Here is a 26,502-nt window from a genome sequence, read left to right on the forward strand (position 1 = left end):
CCTGCTCCTACGCCGGGCACCTTCCAAACGTTAGGCGTGGAGTTATGTTATATAACTCCTTTGTTGTAAAATGTGGCATTTGGACCAAAGAGCCTGTCAGTTGTCTGTGTATGAGGTAAAGAATGCAGTGCTGGGGGCGGTCTCAGGATTTTTCCCAGCCCAGTGGGGTCCAGGTATCTCTCATTTTAAACAAGGCAGACACAAGGCGGTGGTGTTTAGGGAGGGACGTGTGTCAGCTGACACATGTGGCCTGGAGGCCGAGTTCAGTGCCAGGTGTGTCCAGCTCCGAGCCTGCTGCTCTCTCCCACCCACCCTCTCCTGCTTCTCTTCTTTTAACATATGCACTCACACCAGACAATGCTAATTTTGATATTTGCTAAAATTCACTTTTACTTTTATGATCTAAGTGTGTGGTGTCTACGGCGACATCTGTCTGCGGTTTGGGGTTTTTAGCATACAGGTGCAACTGAAAGCACAAACCGGGCAGCCTGGTGCTCCCTCATCCCAGGGCCCGGCCGTGACCCCCAGTTGTCTCTTCCCTCAGGCGTGGACCTGTCTGAGTGCCTGCAGTACCCAGACTTCAGCGTCGTCGTCCTCTATAAGAAAGTCATCATTGCTTTCGGCTTCATGGTTCCCGACGTAAAGTACAACGAAGCTTACATTTCATTTCTCTTTGTCCATCCTGAGTGGAGGAGAGCGGGCATCGCGACTTTTATGATTTATCACCTGATTCAGGTATGTGGTCGGGGCCTCCCTGAAAGGAGGGATGAGGCTGAGCCCAGGGGGAGGGGACACAGGGTGAGGGGAGGCTGGTCTGTGTCGCTTGTGGAGGAGTTATTAACACCCAGGCAGAAACCTTCATCCCTGGAAAAACAGGTCACTCCTCAGACCCAGGTTTCAAAGAAATCAGTTTGTGAACATATGCAGTAAATAAAATGAAGAAAAGACCAAAGGTGTGGGAGGGCCTGAAGCACTTGTACCGTCTGTACTATAACCTTGGCTGCTCTTGGACTTGTCTGTGGGGACTCTGAGAAGTGGAAGTGGAGCTGGGGGTTTTAGTTCTTTTTAAACATTTAGCAAAAGCCTATCAGTCATGAGCACGTGCCTTCTGTTATTGCTGATTGTTGCTGTATAAGCTGATAGGAACCTTCTAAGAATTCATCCTTGAATATATCTGTATCACCTTTGAGGAAAATAGACCATATATTTCTATACTAATATCAGAAAAGAAAGCCAAGATTTTTTTTGTCCCTCAGAATTTTTCTTGTAGTTTTATTTAGAAACCATTTGGAAGGGGGGCTTGTGTGTCAAGTGGGCAAAGGTTCTTTTTTAAACAGAGGGTGGAGATGATTAAATGTCTTTTGCAGTTTTTAATGAAACTTGCTTGGTGGCTCCCAGATGTTGGTGGGAACCTTGAGACCCGTTTTCCTGGGAATTGCTTTCTTCTCTCTCTTGACAGGTGGTACTTGCTGCCCGTGTGGTCTTAACCTGGTTATTTCCACCAGGCCCCCTCTTTTCTCTGCCCCTCCCTGTCCTAAGGACCGACCTCCTTGTGCTCACTTGGCAGAACTGGCCACAGGACTTTTGTCTTCTCAGTCACCAGCAGCGGCCTGGGGCAGGGCAGGGGTGATATTTAGGTGGCACCGTCAGTCCTTACTGAGCCTCCCTGGCTGGGAGGAAGCATGTCCATCTTTGTATGTGGGTCCCTGGCCCGCGGTCAGACCATTAATCCTGGTCCAGATGTAGTCCTGCCTGGTTGGTCAGCCATGCTCCGCCTTGGTCCTGCTGGGACTGGGCCTCTTGGCAGCAGAAAGAAGGCTCTTGTCCCTGGCATGCTCATAGTTCTTTCTTGTTCTGAAAGTGTCCGTCGATGCAGAATGTGAGTTAAGCAGAGAAGAAAAGGGATCTGTCTTCTCTACCTTTGACTGAGGCCTCTTAGTGTAGATGCTTGAGGAGCCTGGGGTTATAAAATCTCAAGGACACCTCGAGTCTAGGATCTTGGCACCTCCTCTTTAAAGAGCAAGTTCTGAATTTATGCGACATTTAGGATCCTCTATTCTGTGTAGCTAATTAAAGAATCTAAGAGAGTTATTACTCTTGTCCCCTAGGAATAGGCTGATGCTCAATGTAGAAACCTGAGTTCTGAGAGTTCCTGTTGTGGCTCTGCGGAAACAATCCAACTAGTATCCATGTGGATGCGGGTTTGATCTGGTATCATTCAGTGGGTTAAGGATCTGGCGTTGCTGTGAGCTGTGGTGTAAGTCACAGACATGGCTGGGATCCTGCGTTGCTGTGACTGGTGTAGGCTGGCAGCTATAGCTCTAATTCAACCCCTAGCCTGAGAATTTCCATGTGTCATGGGTGCAGCCCTAAAAAGCAAAGAAAAGAAACCTGAGTTCTGAGAAGTGGAGGGTAATGAAAGTGTTCTTTAGGGTTCAGAACATCTGTACAGGGTATTCAGGTTATGTAATTAAATGGACGTCTTAATATTTCATATGCAGCCACATACTTTAACACTTCTGGAAGGACTAGGAAGGGAGTTTTTGTGATTCCCTTGCAGGCGACACCTAGTTGTGTTTTTTTGTCTTTTTTTTTTTTTTTTGCCTTTTTCTTGGGCCGCTCCCTCGGCATATGGAGGTTCCCAGGCTAGGGGTCTAGTCGGAGCTGTAGCTGCTGGCCTACACCAGAGACACAACAACGCGGGATCCAAGCCGAGTTTGCAACCTATACCAAAGCTCACGGCAATGCCGGATCCTTAACCCACTGAGTGAGGCCAGGGATCGAACCCACAACCTCATGGTTCCTAGTCGGATTCATTAACCACTGAGCCACTATGGGAACTCTAGACACCTAGTTTTTAAAAACAGAACATCTCATCTCATCTCATCCTCTAGTTCTTCAAGATTATCATATTGTTGGTGTTGAGGTGATTGATCTATTTATTTATTTATTTGAAGGTATTTATTGATTTACTTATTTTTTGTCTTTTTGCTATTTCTTTGGGCCACTCCGGCGGCATATGGAGGTTCCCAGGCTAGGGGTCGAATCGGAGCTGTAGCCGCTGGCCTACACCAGAGCCACAGCAACGTAGGATCCAAGCCTCGTCTTCGACCTATACCACAGCCAATGGCAACGCCAGATCCTTAACCCACTGAGCAAGGCCAGGGATCGAACCCGCAACCTCATGGTTCCTAATTGGATTCATTAACCACTGAGCCACGACGGGAACTCTGATCTATTTATTTTTGATTGATCTGTTTAAATGTGATTGAAGTATAGAGCAGTTGATGATGAAATATCCCCCTTGGCTCTTTGCTCCAAAGAGAAAAAGCGCACCCACCCAGCTTACAGCTTAGGTTGTTTCCTTGGTCTTGATGAGTGTTTAGATCGGCAGCAGAACAGTGTTGGGCCTCTCGCTGTTGCTGGGCGTTGCAGTGTCTCAGCTTCAGGCCCCAGTTTCTCCAGTTTCCATAACTGCCTGTGCTTAAAAGATTTCCTTCACCCACTCATTTTCCCTCTGGCATTTTCATTTTCACCTTGTGTTTTTCCACTCTTTTTGGCAGACCTGCATGGGCAAGGACGTAACCCTTCACGTCTCAGCAAGCAACCCCGCCATGCTGCTCTACCAGAAGTTTGGATTCAAGACTGAAGAATATGTTTTAGATTTCTATGATAAATATTACCCCTTGGAGAGCACCGAGTGTAAACACGCGTTCTTTCTGAGGCTGCGACGCTGACGTGAGCGCCGCCCTTCCCAGGGGGCCGCACGTGCTGGTAGGGCAGGGTCTTCAGTAGACCTAACAGCAGCTCCTTTCACCGTGGGTTCTGTTCTCTGTGATGGCATGTCTGTTCCAGCTCTCAGGCGAGAGGAGAGAGGCCTGGGCAGTGGAGTGAGTGGTGGGTGCCCCTTCAGTGGAGGCTCTGTCCAGCGCTTTCTGGACAGGTCTTCACCCCATACCTTGGACTATATAGTCAAGTAAGACTGACAGGTGTGTTGACCTTCACCCGACAGCCTCTCGAGCCAGGAATGTCTAAACTGATGTTCTTGGGGAAAGAGGACCCGTCCAGGTTAAAGTGTGAGAAATGTGATCGTGGTTAAAAGATTCCTGCCTGAGAGGAACGTCCTGTCCTGGGACAGTGAGCGGTTGTGAGAGGAGAGTGACAGTTGTTGCCAGCCTGTTCCCAGCCTGGTTGTGTCGTCCCTGAATCCAGGAGGACTCCGGGGCGCTGAGGTTCTGTTGTCTCACTGACTTTGGTCGTGGTCAAAATAAACTCAGTGTTTGTGTGTGATGTTGCTTCACCTGTTGTCCCGTGAGCATCTCACTCCAAGGCCGGGGCTGGGAGGCAGGATCTCGTCTCCCGGCCTGTGGTGTTGGTTTGGGGTTGGTTCTGATCGTGCGGGACAGAGGTGGGTGGAACTGGCCGTGGGCAGAGCCTGTCTCGTCTGCAGGATGGAGGTGTTTGGTGTGTTTGTGGGGGGTGTAGATAGACTGTCAGGTGTTTTTGGATTCAGCAGGAACATTTCCAAAAGTACCCAGTGTTCTCAAATAAAAATCTTTCCTTGTGACAACCTAGGGCTAGAGCTTCAATCTAATTAGTTTGCTGTCAAACTCTCTTTAATTAAGAGCTGAGGTTCTTAACTTTTGGGGACTTGAATCCCTTTGAGAATCCAAAGAAAGCTGAATACTCTCTGGAAAACTGTTTATGCATGTCTAGGATTTTGCATCTGTGGTCTGTGGACCAGAAGCATTCTTGCTCCAAAGGCTGTGCTTAGAGCTTGAATCACTTTGTTCAAGGGGAATGTGTGTCGCTCCTGGGAAGTCTGGAAGTTGTCCTGTCACTTGGCTCTGTTAACTGCTATCAGGGCAATGGCTGCCCTTCCCCTCCCCCTTGTGGGGTCCACGGCTGGACACATGGAGTCACTCAGCTGCCAGGGTCCCCAAAGCGCATCGATGGGCAGCCTCTGAGAGGGAGTCTTATGGGCTCTTCATCCCCCCTCCCCCCCTCCCAGAGAGTTAAATCCAGCAGTCCCCTGCCTCACCCTGCGGGGACCCCTGCATGCCTGTCACCTGATGGTCACTTTTAAGGTTCAGTTTTTTAAGATCACAGGTATGGTACATTCTGCTGAGTATATCTGTTTTAATGTTGAAGGAGTGGGTTTTTTTCATTTGAGGGAAACAGGCAGGTGGAGCCTCTGCACAGACTAGCCCCCGGGTGGGTGTTTGTGCTTATGGACCTGCAGTCTCGTATTTTCCTCAGCAGTGAACCAGCAATGACCCACACTCTGAATGGCACCTTATAATTCATGTTATTTTGAGGTGAAGATGAGTGTTGGCTGAAAAGCAAAATGTACACTGCTATTATGTTCATGTTTGGCCAAAATATCTAGTGTTCCGGTTACTTTGACTGTGGCAGAAGGCTAAGTTAAATCAGAAGGTATGTCCAGCAGGAGTTCTCAGTGTGGCTCAGTAATAACAAACCTGACTAGTATGCATGAGGATGAGGGTTTGATCCCTGGCCCTGCTCAGTGGGTTAAGGATACAGCATTGCTGTGGCTGTGGCGTAGGCCAGCAGCTGCAGCTCGTATTCGACCCTTAGCTTCAGAACTTCATATGCTATGGATGTGGCCCTTAAAAAAAAAAAAAGAAGGCATGTCCAGCAAAAGGCAGTAAGTGCCACGTGGGATGACAAGCAAAGACCTGATCTCAGAGGTTCTTGGAGAAATAAGAATTGTTGGCAACTTGGGGCCTCTGGGGCGAAAGCCTCAGGCGGGGGTTGGGGGTATGGCTGTCTGCTTGCTCCGAGCAGCACCCAGCACTCAGCACTCAGCCCGGTGGGCTCTGGTGGAGCAGCAAGTTCCCTGGGGAATAGAGCAGACAACATTCTAAGTGCTAAAAGTAGGAAAAGCCCCATTTCTGAGCTCTGAATTCTCCCAGAGACTCCATGAGGTGGTGTTACAGTTAGTTGCCTCTGTTTAATGCGAGAAAACAGGCTTGAGAGGCCCAGTAGCTCTGTGCAGAGGGCGGGACCCCAGCCCAGGCCCGGCTCCTCCCCGCCTGCAGGGGCCTGTGAAGTGGAGGAGGAGCTCTCCCCAGGCCTAGACCGCCCAGGAGGGCTTCACAAGGTTGAATATTGGCGTATGTGGTTCCACGGGGACCACCAAATCATAGTCAACCACAGAGGCTGTTATAGAAAAGCCAGAGGGCAGCTACCCAGCTTTGGAACTGTCCCACTTCGGGGCAGCCGAGTGGGTCGTAACTGGTGGACCCCTCATCTATCTGGGAATTACAGTGAGGGCGTTACTGGTGGTGCTCTGGGAGGCCACAGTTTGGGGTTTTGTCTTGTTTATGGGACAGTCTATGGAGAACAGGAGAGGGAGACAGTCTGAGGTACACTTCAGGTGAGGCCTTTCCTTGAGGGCTGGCTGGAGCTCCCCCAGGACCTGGGAAGGCCTCCCCTTAACATCTGCCCAATTTTACAGTAAGTTATTCCTTTTTCCTTGTAAAGTTTCATTGAGATGTTATTTGCATACTATCAAAATTCACCAATTTTAAGTGTACAGTTCAGTGATTTTTTTGAAGTCCGTTTGTAGAGTTGTACACCCATCAGTCAATCAGTTTGAGAACATAGGGCCTAAAAGGTCCCTGGTGCTCATTTGCAGTCAGTCTCCACTCCTACCCCAGCCCAGTCAACCACCAGTCTATTTGCTGTTGCTCTAGATTTGCCTTTTCTGGATGCCACATGTCAAATGACCCTTCATTGCTTTACTTCACATTGGCTTCCATTACCAGCTACTAGATGGACTTCTCTAACCCAGCAGAGCCAATTGCTTCGGGTATTTTGGTATAAACCCTCCAAGGCCTTTTATGCACATACACACGCCTTCACATATAATAATTATTTTCATATACTGATTTTTAAAATGAACTGTGATCATATTGTGTATCTTGTTCTATACATTCCTCGAAGTGGAATTGCTGGATTGGAGGAGATGCAGTGTCTTGAAGTGCAGGCCGTGGTGCTCCTCATAAGCCTTGTTGTTTACTGAGTGTTTCTGCTGTGCGGAGACTGTCCTGAATGCCTTTAACAACTCAGAAACGTATTCAGATTTCACAGCAGCTTAGTGAGGTGGGTACATGGTGATTGTCTTTTTTCCTGGAAAAAAATAGGCTCAGCGTTAGTAACTTGCCCCAAACCTCACAGCTAGTGACTGGCAGAACCTGGAAGTCTGGCTCCAGACCCTTTACCTTTAACCACACACAAAAAATTTAGTTTATGATTCCATCCCTTCACTTCCTTCCATTACATCTACATTTCCTACTTTTGTTGCTGTTTTGTTGTTGTTTCTGTTGAATAGACACTTGTGTTGTTCCAGGAGAAATTCCAGAGCAAAGTGGGAGAACTTTACACATCACTTTCAAACCTTACTACAAAGCTGCAGCAGGTGATCGTGGCAGCACGGTAATAGCATAAGGGACAGATGTTACCGAACAGTGGAAGAGAATGGAGAGCTCAGAGATAAAGCTTCATATTTGTAATTAACCGATCAATGTGAGATTTAGCAACTGGTGCTGGGACAACTTGATGTCCAAATGCAAAGAAACAAATTTTTATCTTTACCTCACACCATACAAAAATTAACTCAAAATATATCCCAGACCTAAATATAAGAATTAAAGCGGCTTTTCTGACCTTCAGTGCCCTGGGATGATAAAACTATAGCCCATCTGATCCTCAGGGAAGAGCCTCCTTACCTGCCCTCTTGCATCTCTCACAAGTGTCCCATCTTAATAAATCCATTTCTTGCCTATCACTTTGTCTCTCACTGAATTCCTTCTGCGTGGAGGCATGAAGAACCTGAACTTCAGTGAATCCAGACACTGGAACCAAAACCCTCAGCAAATGGAAGATGTTGATGAAGCATTCTTCATTCCAAAAGAAGGATCATCAGAACCAACTCTGGGACCACCTAAGCACCAGCTGTGAGAAACAACGCACAGTCTCATCTACCCTGATCTTTATCAATGGCCCTATTTTTCACTCCCAAACTGTAAAATCACCTCCCCAGGTGGCCATGGTATTTAAGGCACTAGCCTGCTGTGGCTCCCTTTGCCTGGCAAAGCAATAAAGCTATCCTTTTCTCCTTCCAAAAAATAAAAAAAAGCACAGTTCCCATTGCAGCTCAGTGGAAACAAATCCAGCTAGTATCCATGAGGGTGTGGGTTCGATCCCTGGCCTCTCCTAGAGGACCGGGGATCTGGTGTTGCTGTCAGCTGTGGTGTAGATTGCAGATGAGGCTCGGATCTGGCGTTGCTGTAGCTGTGGTGTAAGCCAGCAGCTACAGATCCGATTTGACTCCTAGCCTGGGAACTTCCATGTGCTGAGAGTGTGGCCCTAAAAAGCAAAAAAAAGAAAAGGAAAAAGCAATAAAACTCATTGGAAGAAAACAGGAGGAAATCTTTTTTTTTTTTTTTTTTTTTTTTTTTGAAGAAGAAATCTTCATGGTCTTGGATTAGGTGATAACCTAGCCTGAAATGAGAAATTGGATTTCTTAGATACAACACCAAAAGCACAAGTGATAAAAGAAAAAAACGGGTAAATTGGACTGTAAAAAAATACTTACACTTCTAAAGACACCATCTAGAAAGTGAAAAGATAACCCACAGACTGGGAAAAAATACTTGGAAATCAGGTATCTGAGAAAGTATGTATAGAATATATAAAGAATCTTACAACTGAACAATAAAAAGAAAACTACTCACATGGATTCACTGGTAACAATTAAGGAAGAAATGATACCAGTTTTCTACAGTCTTCCAGAAGATAGAAGCAGAGGGAGTAATTCCTTACTCGTAATGAGGCCAGCATTGCCTAACATTAAAACCAGACAGACTAATGAAAGAAAACTGGGCCAGAACATAGATGCAGAAATCCTCACCAAAATATTAGCAAATCAAATCCAACAATTTATGAAAAGAATTACACACTGTGATCAAGTGGGTTTTATCCCAGGTGTGCTTAAATTGTTCACCATTAGAAAATCAATCAATGTAAACACACCACAAACAGAGAAAAATCTTTGCAAAGCACACATCTGATAAAGGACTGTTAGCCAAAATACGCAGAGATCATTTAAAACTCAATAATAAGGAAATGAACATGACTTTAAAATGGGCAAAAGAGCTAAAGAGAAGATGTGCAGAGAACGTATGAAAAGATGCTCCACATCATATGTCATCAGGGATCTGCAAACAAAAACGAGATACAACCACACACCTATTAGAATGGCTCAAATCCACAACACTGACACCACCAAATGCTGGCGAAGATGCGGAGCAACAGAACTCTCATTCATTGCTGGTGAGACTGAGAAACGGTGCAGTCACTTTGGAGGGCAGTTTGGTGGTATCTTACAAAGATAGATATACTCTTATCACATGATCCAGCAATCACACTCATATTTACCCAAATGATGTTAAAATGTCTGTCTTCACACAAACCTGCCTATGAAACTTTTTTTTTCATAATTGTCAAAACTTGGAGGTAACCGAGATATCCTTCAGTAAGTGAATGGATAAATAAACTGGTATGTCTAGACAATGGAATCTTTTTCAGCACTAAAAAGAAACAGGAGTTCCCGTTGTGGCTCAGTGGTTAACAAACCCGACTAGGAACCATAAGGTTGCAGGTTCAATCCCTGGCTTTGCTCAGTGGGTCAAGGATCCGGTGTTGCAGTGAGCTGTGGGTGTAGGTTGCAGATGTGGCTTAGATCTGGTGTGGCTGTGATGTAGGCTGACAGCTGTAGCTCCAATTTGACCCCTAGCCTGGGAACTTCCATATGCCGTGGGTGTGGCCCTAAAAAGCAAAAATAAATAAATAGAAACAAGCTATCAAGCATGAAAAGACATAAAGGAACCTTAAATGCACATTATTAAGCAAAATAACTAGTCTAAAAAGGCTATATACTGTGTGATTCCACCTATATGACATTCTGGAGTTCCCTTGCGGTTCCCTTAAAGATCTGGCATCACTGCAGTGGCTCAGGTCGCTCCTGTGGCGTGTGTTTGATCCCTGGCTGAACTTCCATGTGTCACAGGCACGGCTAAAAAATAAAAATAGCCCAATTACATGACATTCTGGAAAAGATGAAACTGTGAAGACAGTGAAAGGGTCAGTTTCTGGGGGTTTGTGAGGGAGGGAGAGATAATAGAGCACAGAGGATTTTAGAGCAGTGAAAATACTCCGTATGATAGATAGCGTAATGATGGGATATATGTCATTATACATTCGTCTAAACCCCTGCTGTGCGCAGCACCAAGAATGAACCCTAATGTAAGCTATGGGCCTCGGATGACAATGTGCCCGTGTAAGTTCTCCTATAACCAGTGTACCACCTTGCTGGGGGATGTTGATAATGGGGAAGGCTGTGTATCCGTGGGGCAAGGATATGTGGGAAATCTCTGCTCCATTTTGCTGCTCTAAAAATTAAAGTCTAAATTAAAAAGCTAATCCAATTAAAATGGGCAAATGATTTGAATAGATAGTTCCCTGAAGAAGGTGTACCAGTGGCCAATAAGCACATGAAAAGATGCGCAGCATCATGAGTCATTGGGGAAATTCAAATGATCTTCACAAGAAGATGTAATCAGGATGGACAAGGCTATGCAGAGATGGGTGCCCCCACACATTGCTGGTGAGAGTGTAAAATGGTGCAGTCCTGTTGGGAGAGCAGGTTGATAGTTTTTCAAAGTGTTAAACATAGAACCATATGACGCAGCAGTTCCTCTCAGGAGTAACGAAAACACGTCCACACAAAGACTTATACGTGAATCTTAACTGCAGCATTATTCATAATAGCCTCCAAATGGGAACAACCCAAGTGTCCATCAACTGATGAATGGATAAACAAATGTGATAAGTGCATACTCATTAATAAAAAGGAGCAAAGGAGTGATAAATACTATAACGGGAGAAACGTCACTCATCAGAAAGTTTCAAAACATGCTCAGTGAACAAAGCCAGGCTTAAAAGAACACATATTGTAGGATTTCTTCCATATGAAATATCCAGAAAAGGCAAGTTAATAGAAACAGAAAGTAGATGAGGGACTATCTACTTGTATCACTTTACAGTCGTTTCTTTCAATTTGCTAAATGGTTTTCATGACCATTCTGTAGTGGTTCTGTTTTCGTAGTTATACTTCTATTGTTTCTCAGTGAGATTTCTGCTTTTATATATATATAAAACACTGCAGTGAACATATTTATGGTTAAGGGTTTTTTTTTTTTCTTTTTTCTTTTCTTTTTTTCTTTTTTTTGCCATGGATTGGACTTGTTTACTTCTGGATAGATCCCAGAAGTGGAATTCTTAAGTCAAAGGATATGAACTTTTTCACTGCCAGCTTCTCGTTGCCAACTCTATCATTAATATGTTAAGGCTCTAGTCTTACCTCAAAACTCCCAGGATTAAGTATTATCACTTAAAGTACTTGATGCTAATTTTAAAATAGCCAATAATTTGCCATTTAAAAATTATTAGTGTGGTTGAACATTTTCCATTGTTTTCCTAATAGCATTCCTTCTTTTTATTGTTTGCATCCTTTGTTTTTTAATTTCAATGAAATAGGGGAATCTTGGTGCTTCTCATCGTTTAGTCATAGGAGCTTTTTCCACAACTGAAATGATTTTCAACCAAGTCTAACCAACTGGTCCCACCTGGGAATTTGTGGTGAGGGTTCCTTAAAAGTCCCCTTTATGTGGTGTTGAGGAGAGGGATGGAATGGGGGAGGGCAAGAGAAGGGAGGGACCAAGGTTAAAAAAAAGGTAGGTCCTGGAGTATCTTTTCCAGGCCCTTGGCTGGTCCTCAACCATGCCCCCTCCTTATTTCTGAGTCCCAGGAGAAGGTGCTGCATGGAAGAATAAGGCACATGCTCTCTGTTTTGGGGGCCCCTTGCTCCAGCTGCTCAGCCTGGTTCCCTTGTTAATCTGCCCCCATCAGTCCACGAAGTCCATCCCAGGAATCCTGCCCCCCTCTTGGTTCCCCCAGGGCAACAGCTATGCCCGCCCAGCCCAGGCCCTCTTTTGAGCCTCTTGGGAATGTCTGTCCTCTCCCCTAATTCTCAGGTTATTTGAATCCCTGAGGTGTGTGGCATGGCCGTCAAAAGCTTGGCCTCTGGACTGTTTGGGCCTGACCCCTACACCTGCCACTGGCTGACTATGCCTCAGTTTCCCTATTTGTTAAAAGCCTGTCATGTGTTGTGAGGAGGACATGCAAGAGCTTGTGAAGTACGCAGTGTGCTGTCTGGTGGCCGGCAGCCTGGGATAATGATGGTTATTTCCCTTAGGGGAGTGGAGAAAACCCTAGTTCAGATGAAGCTGGAGGGTCGTGTTTCTCAGCCTTGGCCACAAAAATGCCCAGACCTGGGTGCTGTCCTCAGAGAATCTGCTATAGTTGGTCTGGGGCCCAGGCATGGGGATTTTTAAAAGTTTCCCAGCTCAGGTGATTCTGTTGGTGGCCAAGGCTGGAGAGCCTGGTCCAGGTGGAAACCTGCCCTTTATCACACACGATTCCAGGCTTGGCTCTTTGCCTCCCCGGTGGAGGCTCCTCACCTCATTCTCCAAGATGCGTGCCTTCTCCAGGCCCGAGCATTTGGTGCCCAAGCATTCGGTGACTGACCTTCCCCAAAAGGTCAGGTCCTACTTCCTCTCCCAACTCAGGGGTTAACTCCATTTTATTGTCACACCACTTTTGTTCTTTTGTACATACTGGTTTCTCTTTTGTACATATTGGTGTGTGTACACATTGGTGTTTGTCCTCCCTGCACGTCTGTAGGCAGAAAGGCAGATGTACTGGCTTTTTTGATCGTGGGACATCTTGGAGGAGCTGAGTGTCAACTAATGTTTTAGAAAAGCATGCCTTTCGTCCCAGGCTCCTCAGAGCTTCTCTATGGCTGGGGAGGGTGAGGCCAGGAGAAGGCCATGCAGGTGGACGAGGTAGGATGCTTTCAGCAGCAGGTAAGGTAAGGCCCAGCTCAAACTACTCAAAGACCAATTATTGTCTCACCCAGCAGATGTCCAGAGGCATTGTATCCTGTGGTCATATAGCCATTATTAACTATGTGAGCTTGGACAAGTAGCTTCAACTCAGTCTCCTCGGGAGTTCCTGTTGTGGCTCAGTGGTAACAAATTTGACTAGTATCCATGAGGATGTGGGTTTGGTCACTGGCCTTGCTTAGGTGGTTAAGGATCCAGCATTGCCATGGGCTGTGGGGTAGGTCGCAGACTCTGCTTGGATCCTTTGATGTTGTAGCCGTGGTGTAGGCTGGCAGCTGCAGCTCTGATTCAACCCCTAGCTTGGGGACTTCCATATTCTGCAAGTGTGGACCTAAAAAGACAAAAACGAAAAACACAAACAAAAACCTCAGTCCTCTCATCCATGAAGAAGGACTATTTCAGGTGCAATGAGTTAACATAAGTGTAGGTCTTACAACAATCCCTAACATAAAGAGAATCTTTTGTGCATGTCGGCTACTGTATCAATAAGTTGTTGCTGTGTAAAAAATGTAAAATTCTCAGTGATCCACAGCAATAACCATTTCTTCTGCAGGTTGGCAGGGGTTGGTTTGGCCTCTCTAATTCAACCTGTGCATATAGATAGCTCAGGGGTGTCCCACGCGTATTTCCTCTGGGTCCCAGGGCCGCAATGCAGCAGGCACGGGGTGGAGGGATGCTCTTCACATGATGATGTTCAGAGGTTCTCTATGGCATCTGAGATACAGGATAGAAGAGAAGCACAAGCCTTGGTCAGGAACTGGCCCATTCTGTCTCCACCCCCTTTCCTTTGACTCTAGCAAGTCACATGTCCCAGCCCAGTTTCAGCAGGGAGGGGAGAGAAATTCTGCTTACGCCAGTGAGTGGTAGTATCAAGTCACGTGGCAAAGAACTTGAAGAATTATAAACTGTGTAATTGGTAGGTGAGCTCAAAGTATTGTAATATTTAACATTGTTAAATTTGGAATGTTTTCTGATTTCTGCTTTGATTCATGGGTTATTTAGAAGTAAGTTACCTAATTTCCACGTCTTGGGGGATTATTTTCCTGTATCTGTCTGTGATTGATTTCTAGCTTAATTTTCTTATGATCAGAGAACCTACTTTGTATCAGTGTTAAATTTCTTTTTGTCTTTTTTTTTTAAGGGCCATGCCATGGCATATGGAGCTTCCCAGACTAGGGGTCAAATCAGAGCTGCAGCTGTTGGCCTCCACCACAGCCATGGCAATGCCAGATTGGAGCTGCGTCTGTGACCTACACCGAAGCTCATGGCAACGCCGGATCCTTAACCCACTGAGCAGGGCCAGGGATTGAACCCACATCTTCATGGATAGTCGAGTTTGTTTTTTTTTTTTGCTATTTCTTTGGGCCGCTTCCTCGGCATGTGGAGGTTCCCAGGCTAGAGGTCTAATCGGAGCTGTAGCCACCGGCCTACGCCAGAGCCACATCAACGCAGGATCCAAGCCGCATCTGCAACCTACACCACAGCTCACGGCAACGCCGGATCGTCAACCCACTGAGCAAGGGCAGGGACCGAACCCGCAACCTCATGGTTCCTAGTCGGATTCGTTAACCACTGCGCCACGACGGGAACTCCGGATAGTCGAGTTTGTTATCACTGAGCCACGATGGGAACTCCCTGATTGTCTTTCTTAACAGTACATCATAAAAGTCCTTCTAGGTCCAAAGGCATAGGTTTAATCACTTTTTTAAAATAATATTTCTATTTTTTCTATTATAGTTGATTACAGTGTTCTGTTCATTTCTGCTATACAGCAAAGTGACCCAGTGATACATACATATATACATTCTCTTTCTCACATTATCCTCCATCAATCGTGTTCCATCACACATGAGTAGATATAATTCTCTCTGATGCACAGCAACTTTTTTTTTTTTTAATTGAAGTATAGTTGACTCACAATGTTGTGTTACTTTCAGGTGTACAGCAAAGTGATTCCTATATATATATATATATATATATATATATATAGATATATAGATATAGGCTATGCATATATTCTTTTTCAGAGTCTTTTATAGGTTATTACAAAATTTTGAGCATAGTTCCCTTACTTTTTTTTTTTTTTTTTTTTTTTTTTTGCTATTTTAGGGCCACACTTGGGGCATATGGAGGTTTCCAGGCTAAGGATCAAATTGGAGCCATAGCTGCCAGCCTAGGCCACAGCCACAGCAACGCAGGATCTGAGCCACATCTGCAAGCTACACTGCAGCTTACGGCAATGCCGGATCCTTAACCCAATGAGTGAGGCCAGGGATTGAACCCACATCCTCTTGGATCCTAGTCAGGTTTGTTAAACTGCTGAGCCACAAAGGGAACTCCAGTAGTTCCCTTAATTTTAAACAAAGCTGCAGTGTATCCATAGGTGTGTAAGTGTCACAATTTCTTCAGCCATCTCCCTATTGTTGGACATTCTGGCAGGTTCCAGTTTTTTGTCACTACAAGCACGGCAGCAAAAACCATCCTTGTACACGTCCTCCATGGTCTTGGTGGGGAGTCCGTGATCACTGCTGGAGTTAGAATTTCAGAGTCAGGTGGCACCACAAATGCTTCATGATCCACTATATTCAAAGTGTCGCAGTGGGAGTAAGGCTGGTCTCCAGACGCCATCTGCTCACACCTTGTGTCCAGTTGCACACACTCCTGGCATTTCCAGAGGAAGGCTGGACTGTCCTCCAGGGAGCTGGCTACACTGCATTTCTCTCTGGATATGGGGGACTGCTGGAACCTGTCTGTTGTCCTGTGGCAGGTGCCTTATGTTGATGTGACAGGTGAGCTCAGCATCATACAGGTCACCCTGTCTTCACAGGTCACTCCTGGTTCATGCACCTGCTCATCATGTAACTTTACAAAGCTTCTGCTAGAAATTTTAGGCAGAGCCCAGGCTTCTGTAGGTAGGGCCACTGGTGGCTCAAAAATAGCTGGTTGGATGCTCAGGTGGAGACAACTTCTAGCACAATATATATATATATATATATTTTGTCTTTTTAGGGCCACACCTGAGACATATGAGGGTTCTCAGGCTAGGGATCGAATTGGAGCTGCAGCTGCTGGCCTACACCACAGCCACAGCCACACGGGATCCAAGCCATATCTGTGACCTACACCACAGCTCATGGTAACGCCAGATCCTTAACACACTCAGTGAGGCCAGGGATGGAATCTGCATCCTCATGGACACTAGTTAGATTCTTAACCTAATGAGCCACAACTGGAACTCAAACTTCTAGCTCAATTAATGTGGCTCAGATCTCGTTTTTGATCTTCACATGGGACAGTGACCCACACCAAGAGTAAGAGTGAACATTCATGGCATGTTGTTTTGTGCCTGGCACTGAATTAAGCACATTACATACAGCATCTCATTTAACTCCCTCCGTGACTTGAGGTACAAGAGTTATGTAATCCTATTGCCTGACTCACCTGCAGCCATGGTAGTTCTGCATAAAACCACTCCCAAAATTTAGGGGCCTGAAAACCATCACCAGTTATTTACTCGTGATTCTGTGAGTGGATGATTTAGGCTGGGCTCTCATAGGCGATCCCTCTGGTTTCAGCTGGTCTCCCTCATGGGTCTGTGGTCACCCGCAGATCAGCTTGGCTTCTGGGAGTGGGCTGGCTGTTGGCTGGAGCAATAAGGATTTTGGTCCATATGGCATCTCTTCCTCCAGCAGGGTAGTCTGGGCTTGTTTTTGTGGTGGGGGAAGGGATGGGCATGGGAAACAGGTGAAGATGAGGGAGAAAGACAAAGGGCGCCCAGGCTTGTGGAGATCTAGCCCAGAATCGACACAACATCACTTTTGTCACATTCTGTTGGCCAAAGCAAGGCACCCGGTCAGCCCAGATCAAAAGGTAGGAAAATAGCTCCAGGAGTTCCTGTCGTGGCGCAGTGGTTAACAAATCCGACTAGAAACCATGAGGTTGCGGGTTCGGTCCCTGCCCTTGCTCAGTGGGTTGACGATCCGGCGTTGCTGTGAGCTGTGGTGTGGGTTGCAGACGTGGCTCGGATCCCGCGTTGCTGTGGCTCTGGCGTAGGCCGGTGGCTACAGCTCCGATTGGACCCCTAGCCTGGGAACCTCCATATGCCATGGGAGCGGCCCAAAGAAAGAGCAAAAAGACCAAAAAAAAAAGGAAAATAGCTCCACCTCTGGATGAAAGGAGCCACAGTCAGATTGCCTGGGGCGGGATTCAAGGAGGGGTGAAGGTCTGGGGCCATTTTGGGAGTTTACCTCAATGGCTTTTCCAGGTCAGGTGGGTGACATACAGAGAGGTTATTTAATATTGCCCAAGCTCACAGAGCCAGCTGGTGGTGGGTCTGAACTTGGGTGGGCAGATGCTAGTGCCCCAGCATCAGTCCCTCTCCCATCTGTCCGGGTCTGTGAAGTCTTCCTGCCATGGAAGCCACCCTCAATGATCTTGCCATCTATGAAAACCCCCAGTGCAGTCAACCTCCAGGAGAATATCACTCCCAAAGACCCTTAGCTCCTGGAAGGACAGGTGTGTGGTGGAAGTCACAGGTGGTATGTGGATGGATGGCGTGCCAGATGGTTGAGTGGACTGGTGAGTGGATGAATCTTCGCCAATTAGGTAAGGATGTGAGAGGGCTGAGGATGTCTCTAACCTCATCTCTGACCCATCACTGAAGTGGAGGGACAGGAAATAAATCTGCACCTCCAGGTGGCCTTTCTTGGGGTCTTCAGGCTGAGAACCTGAGGTGTGAGGTGAGACAGCCTGTCCAGTCAGGGAGATGTGAGCAACTGCAGCCTCTGAGCTGGGAACGGTGAGTGCAGAGTCTTCCTTCAGAGCGTGGGGTGCCCAGAGCGAAGTTTGGAAGGCAGTCTTCAGTGCCAGGGTTTGGGCTGATCACGTCCCAAGTCTCTAGCCCTGTGCAGGGCACCAGGATTCCCAAGAGGACTCTTGTCTTCGAGGAGTTTACAGTTTGAGCCTCCTCACAGGGCCGTCAGCAAGGTCAGGGACACAGTCTCCAGGCTCAAGTCCTGGCTGATGGGTCAGTCCTGTTGTGGCTCAGTGGTAACTAACCCAACTAGTATCCATGAGGATGCAGGTTTGATCCCCGGCCTCACTCAGTGGGTTAAGGATCCAGCATTGCCATGAGTTGTGGTGTAGGTTGCAGATGCGGTTCATATCCTATGTTGTTATGGCTGTGGCTGTGGCTGGCAGCTGCAGCTCCCATTCAACCCCTGGCCTGGGAACTTAACATATGCTGCAAGTGCAGCCCTAAAAAACAAACAAACAAAAAAACCCAGGGTCACCAGCAAGACCAAGTTGTGGATCCCATATCTCTGACCAGGTGTCGTATTAAGTATCCCAGCCCATCCCCAAGGGATTTGGTCTTGAGAAAGGTCTTGAGTCTGGTCTGATGCCACCCCCAGGCATCCTCCTGCCAGATGATGCCATCAGTGTTGTTCCCAATTGCACTGGTTCATAGTCCATCATACCATCAACCATGACACCACTTCTTCCCCATAGAACCCCGAGGAGTGAGACTGGGGCTGAGAGCCCTTCAGTACCGGGATGGGCTGCTGTGATGACCTCTCAGGTGTGGCCTCAGAGAGCAGCTGCTTCACCATCTGCCAGCTTCCATCGAATTCCACCAGGCTCTTTTTTCTTTGAATGTGTGTATTTTATTGGGTCAGCTTGATGACTTTTTACCTAGGTACACAAGGTACCTACCTGAAGACACCAGCATTTCCAGTACTGCAGGTCCCTCGTGCCCTCCTCGGTCACTGCTTTTCTGACCTTTATCCCCATAGGGGAGTTTTGTTAGTTCTTGACGTTCATGTGAGCGGAGTCATTCTGCATCCCATGTTTTTCTGGGGTGACACCCACTGTGAGTCTACACTAGTCTGTCCCTGAAGGGCTGGAGCTCCGTGAGGGTGAGACCGTTACTGAACTCAGGTCCGCTGCTCACCACTCAAGACAAGGGCAAGTGTTCACAGGAAGGGAAAGTTGGCTTTACGTCAAAGTCCAGCAACTCGGGGAGAAGATGGACTCATGTCCAAAGGCCAACTCCCTCACTGACAATCGGGGGAAGAGCTTTTAAAGGGGAGCTTCAGGGGTGGATAAGTGGAGGGAGGGGGCCACGTGCAGAAACAGCACCATCAGCTCTGACAGTTATCTCAAAATTGGGCATTCAGCGGTCTGATCAGCATCATCTTGATTGTTTTAAGTACAGTTAGTCCTCAGTTCCAAGGTCAGTTTGTTCCCATTTCTTTGAGGCCAATTCTCAGAACCGTGACAGCTGATGTCATGGTTACAGTCTGATCATCATGTACTAACTTCTTCCACCTGGTGGGGGTTTCAGTGTCTGCAAAACAGCGCCCAGGCTGTGGCTTAGAATATTACCTATAGTCCTTGAGGAGGAATGAAAAGTCCTTGACTTTGTTCAATGACTAAGCTATTATTAGTTTGTCCCGTTTGACTGCTTTCCTTTGTTTCTGTGTTTTCTCATTTCTCTGATTAATTTTATTCTTTGGCTAATGTTTCTCTACAGACAAGAGGCAGGTGGAGGGCACGGGGGTGGGGGGGGTCTGTCCTGGGAAGGCCCCATAGGTTTCTGTTTCATTTCAGGACTGGGTCTTTGTCATCTCTGTCCCTGTTCCCCTCCCCGCCCCAGGCTAGCACAGAGCAAGGTGCCCAATGGATGTTCCTTCCATGAAGGCCATCCTGCCTTTCCACAGCACAGGGTGATGGCGAAGAGTACAAGCTGTGTGCATCCAAGTCCCAAGGCTCTCACGTACCACTGTATGACCTTGGGCAAGTTACCTGACCTCTCTGTACCAAACCAGGGAGAATAATAGCACATGCCTTGTAGGGACATGGCAATAATTAAGTGCACCAATATTTATAAAACTCTTCCAGATGTCCGGGACATTGTGAGAATATTTAAGTGTCTGATAAATGAAGACATAACAAAATATTTTCCACCTGAGCAGCTGAGGGCAAGGTTTAGTCCTGTTTTTTGGACCACCATCTCCTGAGTCAGGAGTCAGCAGATTTTGTAAGTGGCATTTTGTGCGTGTGTCTTTTTTAAGGGCCACACCTGCCGCATATGGAAGTTCCCAGACTAGGGGTTGAATCAGAGCTGCAGCTGCTAGCCCACACCACAGCCACTGTACCATGGGATCCGAGCAACATCTGAGACCTACACCACAGCTCATGGCAATGCCAGATCCTTAACCCACTGAGCGAGGCTAGGGATCGATCCCCAGTCCTCATGGATACCAGTTGGGTCGTTATCACTGAGCCACAATGGGATTTTATTGGTCTGTGTGTTGTCTAAGGCTCCTTTCACACCGCAGGGGCAGAGTTCCATGGTTACAACAGAGACAACATGGCCCACAAGCCCGAAACATTTACTGTCTGGCCTTTTCCAGAGTAAGCTTACTGATCTCTTCCCTGAGTTTTCTAAACCCAAGATGACAGGTGCTGCTGCAGCTTCAGTGCAACCACTCCAACCTGGAAAGAGTGGTTTCATGGATGTTGCAGGTTCATGTGCATCAACACCAGCCTCTGCACAAACCCCCTTGGCTCCCAAGGGTTTCCTTGGCTTCTGTCCTGGTCCTCGAGAGCCCATGTGGGCCAAGCCTCTGGTGGCTTCTTTGTCTGGGGGGGGCAGGTAGGTTTGAATGTGTGGGGAGAGGTGAGGAGAGAGGCGCAGACACGTCCTCCGGGGATTGAAGTTCCGCCCAGAGCAGTGGCCGGCTCCCTCCTGCCACAGGGGCACAGTCACAGCACAGTCCTGTTTGAAGTAAGTGATTAAGTGGTGGCCTTGGGGCCAACTCTGGCAAGCCTGCCATTTCCTCCAGCACTTTCCACCAAGTCTGCACTGCAGAGGACTCAGAGAACAGGTCATGAGATGCAGTTTACTGTGGAGAGCTGGGGCTGGTCTTCCCAGGCCATGGGTTCACTGGGGTCCCCTCAGGACCTGGCAGGGGCTTCTGTTACTCCTGGCAACAGACTCTCCCACAGTTCATGGTCTCACTGAGCAGGCTGCCTTCGCAGACTCACCTGGCTCTGCCCCATTTCCTGGGTCTCTTGCCAACAGGAGAACAAAGCAAAACCAAGAAAACCAGCACAAAGGCATAAGTTACTCGAGAGGAGACATGCAGGGGGAAAAGGACAGAGGACCTTAGCACTTCAGTAGGAAAAATCTGCTCACATATCACTGGGGGTGGGGTGAGAGTATACATTGGAACCACCTTTTTGGAAAGTAAATTAGCAACATGTGTCAGGATCTTGAAAATGGCCCCAGCACTTCTAGTCATGGCTCAGCAGAAACAAACCTGACTAGTATCCATGAGGACACAGGTTCAATCCCTGGCCTCGCTCAGTGGGTTAAGGATCCAGCATTGCCATGAGCTGTGGTGTAGATCACGGACATGGCTCAGATCCTGTGTTGCTGTGGCGGTGGTGTAGGCTGGCAGCTGTAGCTCCATTTCGACCCCTAGGCTGGGAACCTCCATATGCTGAGGGTGCGGCCCTAAAAAGAAAAAGAAAAGAAAATAGCCCCAGCCTTTGACCAGGTTGACCCAGTTACAGTAATGAAGCAACCCATCTGGGAGTTCACTGTCATCTATAGCTGACCACCCCCAAACTCAGATTTATCTTATTTATTTAATATTTTTAAAAATATTTGTTCTTTTTTGGCTGCCCCGAGGCATATGGAGCTCCCGAGCCAGCAATCAGATCTGAGCTGCAGTTTCAACCTACACTACAGCTGCAAGCAATGCCAGATTCTTAACCCATTGTGCCAGGAAGGGAATTGAACCCATGCCCCCGGGTTTCAGAGATGCTGCCAATCCCATTGCACCCCAGTGGGAACTCCAAACTCAGATTTACAATAATAAACAGTTTTTTTGCACACAAGTGTCAAGAACTGTGAAGAATCTAAGGTATTATCCTATTTCCAAGTTACTGAGTGAGCCAGCTGGTTTCATGGGGGCCGGGAGGAGACATGCATCTTCTGGATCCAAGAGGAAGGGTGGTTTATTAATCTCAGCATTGGCAGTTGTCAGAACACCAGCATTTGCCCCAGTTCTTAACGTTCTGATTCTCACCCAGCAACACAGTTGGGACAGGGGGTACCTGCACACACAGCAGCTTACACAAAAATGCACCACAGTCCATTCAAGGTGGATTGTGGACGTAAATGCAAAAGGTAAAATAGTAAAGCTTCCAGGAGAGCAACTTGAGACAGACAAAGAAATTAATGATTTGGCCTCGATTTCCAGTCCAAGCAGCTGCTTGAGAGGTCGGACCAAGGCAAGACCGCCTCGCTGAGCAGCAGAGCCGCCCAGGGCCCCTGGGTCTGTACCTTCTTTCATCCAGTCATTCATCCCAAGTTTATTAAGAGTCAACTATGGCCAAGGCTAACAGCAATGAAAAAACAAAGACATGAACCGCCAATGAAAAATGGATTAGACTTCATTACGAGTATAATTTGGGGGCAGAGCCTCCTTGCCTGTCAAAAAAAAAAAAGTATATTTGGGAGTTCCCATTGTGGCTCAGCGAGTTAAGGACCTGACACAGTATCCATGAGGTCCATGAGGACATGTTCTGATCCCTGGCCTTGGTCAGTGGGTTAAGCATCCGGTGTTGCTATGGCTGTGGTGTATGCCTGCAGCTGCAGTTCTGATTCAACCTCTAGCCTGGGAACTTCACATTTGCTGAGTTTTACTATAACGCTAAAATTTCTGAAAACTTGTGGCTAAAGCTTTGGTGCCAGATCAGTGACCAGGATCAGTAGGGCTGGTTCGCCTGGCATCTGGAAGCCAGCTTTAGCTTCCAGGTCCCTTAAGGCTGCTGGCACCATTAAAGGCTGCATTTCCCAGAGCATCAGGCTAATCAAAGCCAGCCGTAGCCATTCCTCTCCCTGCCCCAAGCTTACCATTACTGATCTCAAGAGTGCCCCATTGCCCCCTGATCAGCCATGCCAGTGCCATATGCTGCAGGTGCGGCCGTAAAAAGAAAAATAAATAAAAACAAATGTTTAGAGTTCCTATCGTGGAGCAGCGGAAACAAATCCAAGTAAGAACCATGAGGTTCTGGATTCCATCCCTGGTCTCGCTCAGTGTGTTAAGGATCCGGTGTTGCTGTGAGCTGTGGTGTAGGTTGCAGACAAATCTCGGATCCTGCGTTGCTGTGGCTCTGGTGTAGGTCGGCAGCTGTAGCTCCGATTAGACTCCTAGCCTAGGAACCTCCATGTGTCGTGGGTGCTGCCCTAAAAAGCGAAAAAACAAAACAAAACAAAATAAATTTTTAAAAAGGATGAGGAAAGAGTTTCAGAGAGATTTAGGAGCTTGTCCAAGGTCACACAGCTAGTGACCTGTGCAGCTAGAATGTGTACACATACCTGTGTCTGTCTCTCAGGTTGTGTCCTGAGATCTTGCTGGGGAAATCACTGACTGTCATGAAGTCCCAAACTCTTATCAAGAGTCTGGATACTCTTATCAATATAATGTCACAGCAGTGAACATGCGGCCTTCTAACACCGCAGCTGTGTTAGTTTCCCTAGACTGCAGAAATGAAACACCATAAGTTTGGCAGCTTGAAACAGCAGAAATTGGTCATCTCACAGGTATGGAGGCCACAAGTCCAAGATCAAGGTGTTGTTGGTGGGACACTTCTTCTGAAGCTCTAGAGAAGGTACCATTCAATGCCACTCTCCTGGCTTCTGGTGGCCTCAGATGTTCCTTGGTTTATCCATCCAGCCCTCCTGCCTCTGCTAGACTTCTCCTTGTGTCCCCATCACCTTCCCTCTTGGTGTGTCAGGTCCAAATTTCTTTTTATAAGGACACCAGTGACTTTTTTTTTTTTTTTTGGTCTTTTTAGGGCCACACCCATGGCATATAGAGGTACCCAGGCTAGGGGTCAAATCTGAATCGAAACTGTAGCTGCCAGCCCATGCCACAGCCACAGCAATGCAGGATCTGAGCCACATCTGTGGCCTCCACCACAGCTCACAGCAATGCTGTATCCTTAACCTATGAGGGAGGCCAGGGATTAAGGCTGCGTCCTCATGGATCCTAGTCAGATTTGTTTCCACTGAACCAGGACAGGAACTCCTAGTGACCTCTTCTTAACTTGGTTAAATCTGCAAAGACTCTATGTCTGCTTAAGGTCACGTTCTGAGGTACCCAGGGTTAGGACTCCAACACATCTCTTTTGGTGGGTGCAGGGTCAGGGGGATGGGGCTGGGGCACAACTTAATCCATATCAACTGTTCACACTTCCCATGGTTTCAGTACATTTTTTCATTGATTTCCAGTTTCCCAGAAGCAAAGACATAAAAGATTATAGAGTTCTTACTTTGGCAGCATTTTACTAACATTCAAACAATACAGAGATTAGCCTGTACCCTGGGCAAGGACACACGAATTCGTGAAGTGTTCTGTATTTTACAATAAATGTTCTGGTTCAAGAAAAAAAAAAAAGACTTTTGGAGTTCCCATTGTGGCTCAGTGTTAACAAACCCAACTAGTATCCATGAGGACTCGGGTTTGATCCCTGGCCTTGCTCAGTGGGTTAAAGGGCATGGTGTTGCTGTGAGCTGTGGTGTAGGTTGCAGATGCATCTCAGTTCCCGTGTTGCTGTAGCTGTGATGTAGGCCAGCAGCTACAGTTTTGACTTGACACCTAGCCTGGGAACTTCTATGTGCTGTGGCTGTGGCCCTAAAAAGACCAAAAAAAAAAAAAAAAAAAAAAAAAGCAAAAAACAAAAAAAAACCACCTTTAGATGGAGTTCCCATTGTGGCTCAGTGGTTAACAAATCCGACTAGGAACCATGAGGTGGAGGGTTCCATCCCTGGCCTTGCTCAGTGGGTTAAGGATCCTGCGTTGCCATGAGCTGTGGTGTAGGTCACAGACAAGGCTCGGATCTGGCATTGCTGTGGCTCTAGCGTAGGCTGGCAGCTAGGGTCCCATTCGACTCCTAGCCTGGGAACCTCCATATGCTGCAGGAGCGGCCCTAGAAAAGGCAAAAAGACAAAAAAACAAAAACAAAAACAAAAACAAAAAACAACAACAACAACAAAAAACTTTAGAGATGTAAAGAAACACAAGAGTTTTCTTCTATTCCTTAAAAAATTATTTTAAAATAATACTTCTGGGAGTTCCCTGGTGGCCTAGCAGGTTAAGGATTCAGCATTGTCACGGCTATGGCTCAGGTTGGATCTCTGGTCCAGGAACTTTCACATAGCATGGGTGTGGCCACAAATTTAAAAATTAAAGTACATAAAATAATACTTCCTTTGCAGCAAGCTCTGTCAATGCTGAGAAAACAGTATCTGTATCAGACGTCCCAGGTTTAAGTCTGTTCTAAACCTGGCCTGATTCTAGGAATTTCTGTTGTTGCTATGGGACTTTCTATCAGCCAAGAGAACCAAGAAAAAAAAAGTCACTTCCAGGGACCTAAAAATATGTGGTCTCGGAGTGTCTGCTCTGGCACGACAGGATTAGCGGTGTTTTGGGAGGCTGGGACGCAGTTTTGATCCCTGGCCCTGCAAAGTGGATTAAGGATCTGGTGTTGCCACTGCTGTGGCTTACGTTGCAACTGTGGCTCAGATCTGATCCCTAGCCTGGAAACTCTAAAAAAAAAAAAAAGAAAAAAAAAAAAAACAACAACAGGTGGTCTCTTTGCATCACCCTGGTTTTAGGCCCTCTCTGAACCCAAGGCTGATTCATGGGGAAGGTTCTTGAACCTCAGTCTTTTTTTTTTTTTTTTTTTTTTTTTTAATTTTCTTTGCTTTTTCTTACATGCCACCTGGCTTTCCTACTGGCTTCCATGGGCAGCGTGCCCAGCAGTGCCCCATCTCATGCTCAAGGCCAGTTGACAGAGCTGCTGGCTGAGGAACCTAGGGACTGAGATTAAAACAGCCTTCAACTTCTTCACCCCTGCCTGCCAAATAAGAAAGGCTCTGAGCTGAAGGGTGGCAGGTCCCACCCATCATCCTGGGTGAGTGATGATTCTTGGATGATCTATGTTTTTCTTGGCTGGATGCCAGAGCCAACACATCCAGGCAACATTTGTAGAGAAAAACCCTTATGTTTGCTTACTTTGCTTTCTTGTTATTTCTCATCAAGACTTAAGCAATGCTGGGGCTGAGAACAAGCAGTTTCAGGGAAAAACAGCAACAAAAACTATAACAACCTGGAAAATGAGTTGTCGAGTTCCATTGGCTGGGCTGGCAGTCTCGGAGGCCCTCTGGAGGTGGTGACTTTTTGACTGTCACTCGAATTTCTACTGTGTTGTCCCGCCATCTTTTCCCTTACTTTTCCAAACCTGGGTTATGCAATTAAGGTCCAGAATTGAGGGCTGATAGGAACATGAGACCTGGAATAAGCAGAGATATCAGTGTTGTAGGAAGAGAAACCCAAATTCAGCCAAGTAGATAATTCTTCTGAAGCTAAGA

At 46.9% G+C, this 26,502-nt stretch overlaps 1 protein-coding gene across 1 annotated transcript in view; it reads left to right on the top strand.

Annotated features, from left to right (window-relative positions):
- Positions 1–4,300, top strand: part of KAT14 (lysine acetyltransferase 14) — a 36,576-nt gene extending 32,276 nt beyond the window's left edge. Inside the window, exons 9-10 of the mRNA XM_013985104.2 lie at positions 545–735; positions 3,564–4,300. Coding sequence (XP_013840558.1) covers positions 545–735; positions 3,564–3,737 — 365 coding nt within the window. The 3' untranslated portion in view covers positions 3,738–4,300. The remainder of the gene's footprint in view (positions 1–544; positions 736–3,563) is intronic.

The sequence above is a fragment of the Sus scrofa genome, chromosome 17 (genome assembly GCF_000003025.6).
Source record: "Sus scrofa isolate TJ Tabasco breed Duroc chromosome 17, Sscrofa11.1, whole genome shotgun sequence".
Taxonomy (NCBI): Eukaryota; Metazoa; Chordata; class Mammalia; order Artiodactyla; family Suidae; genus Sus; species Sus scrofa.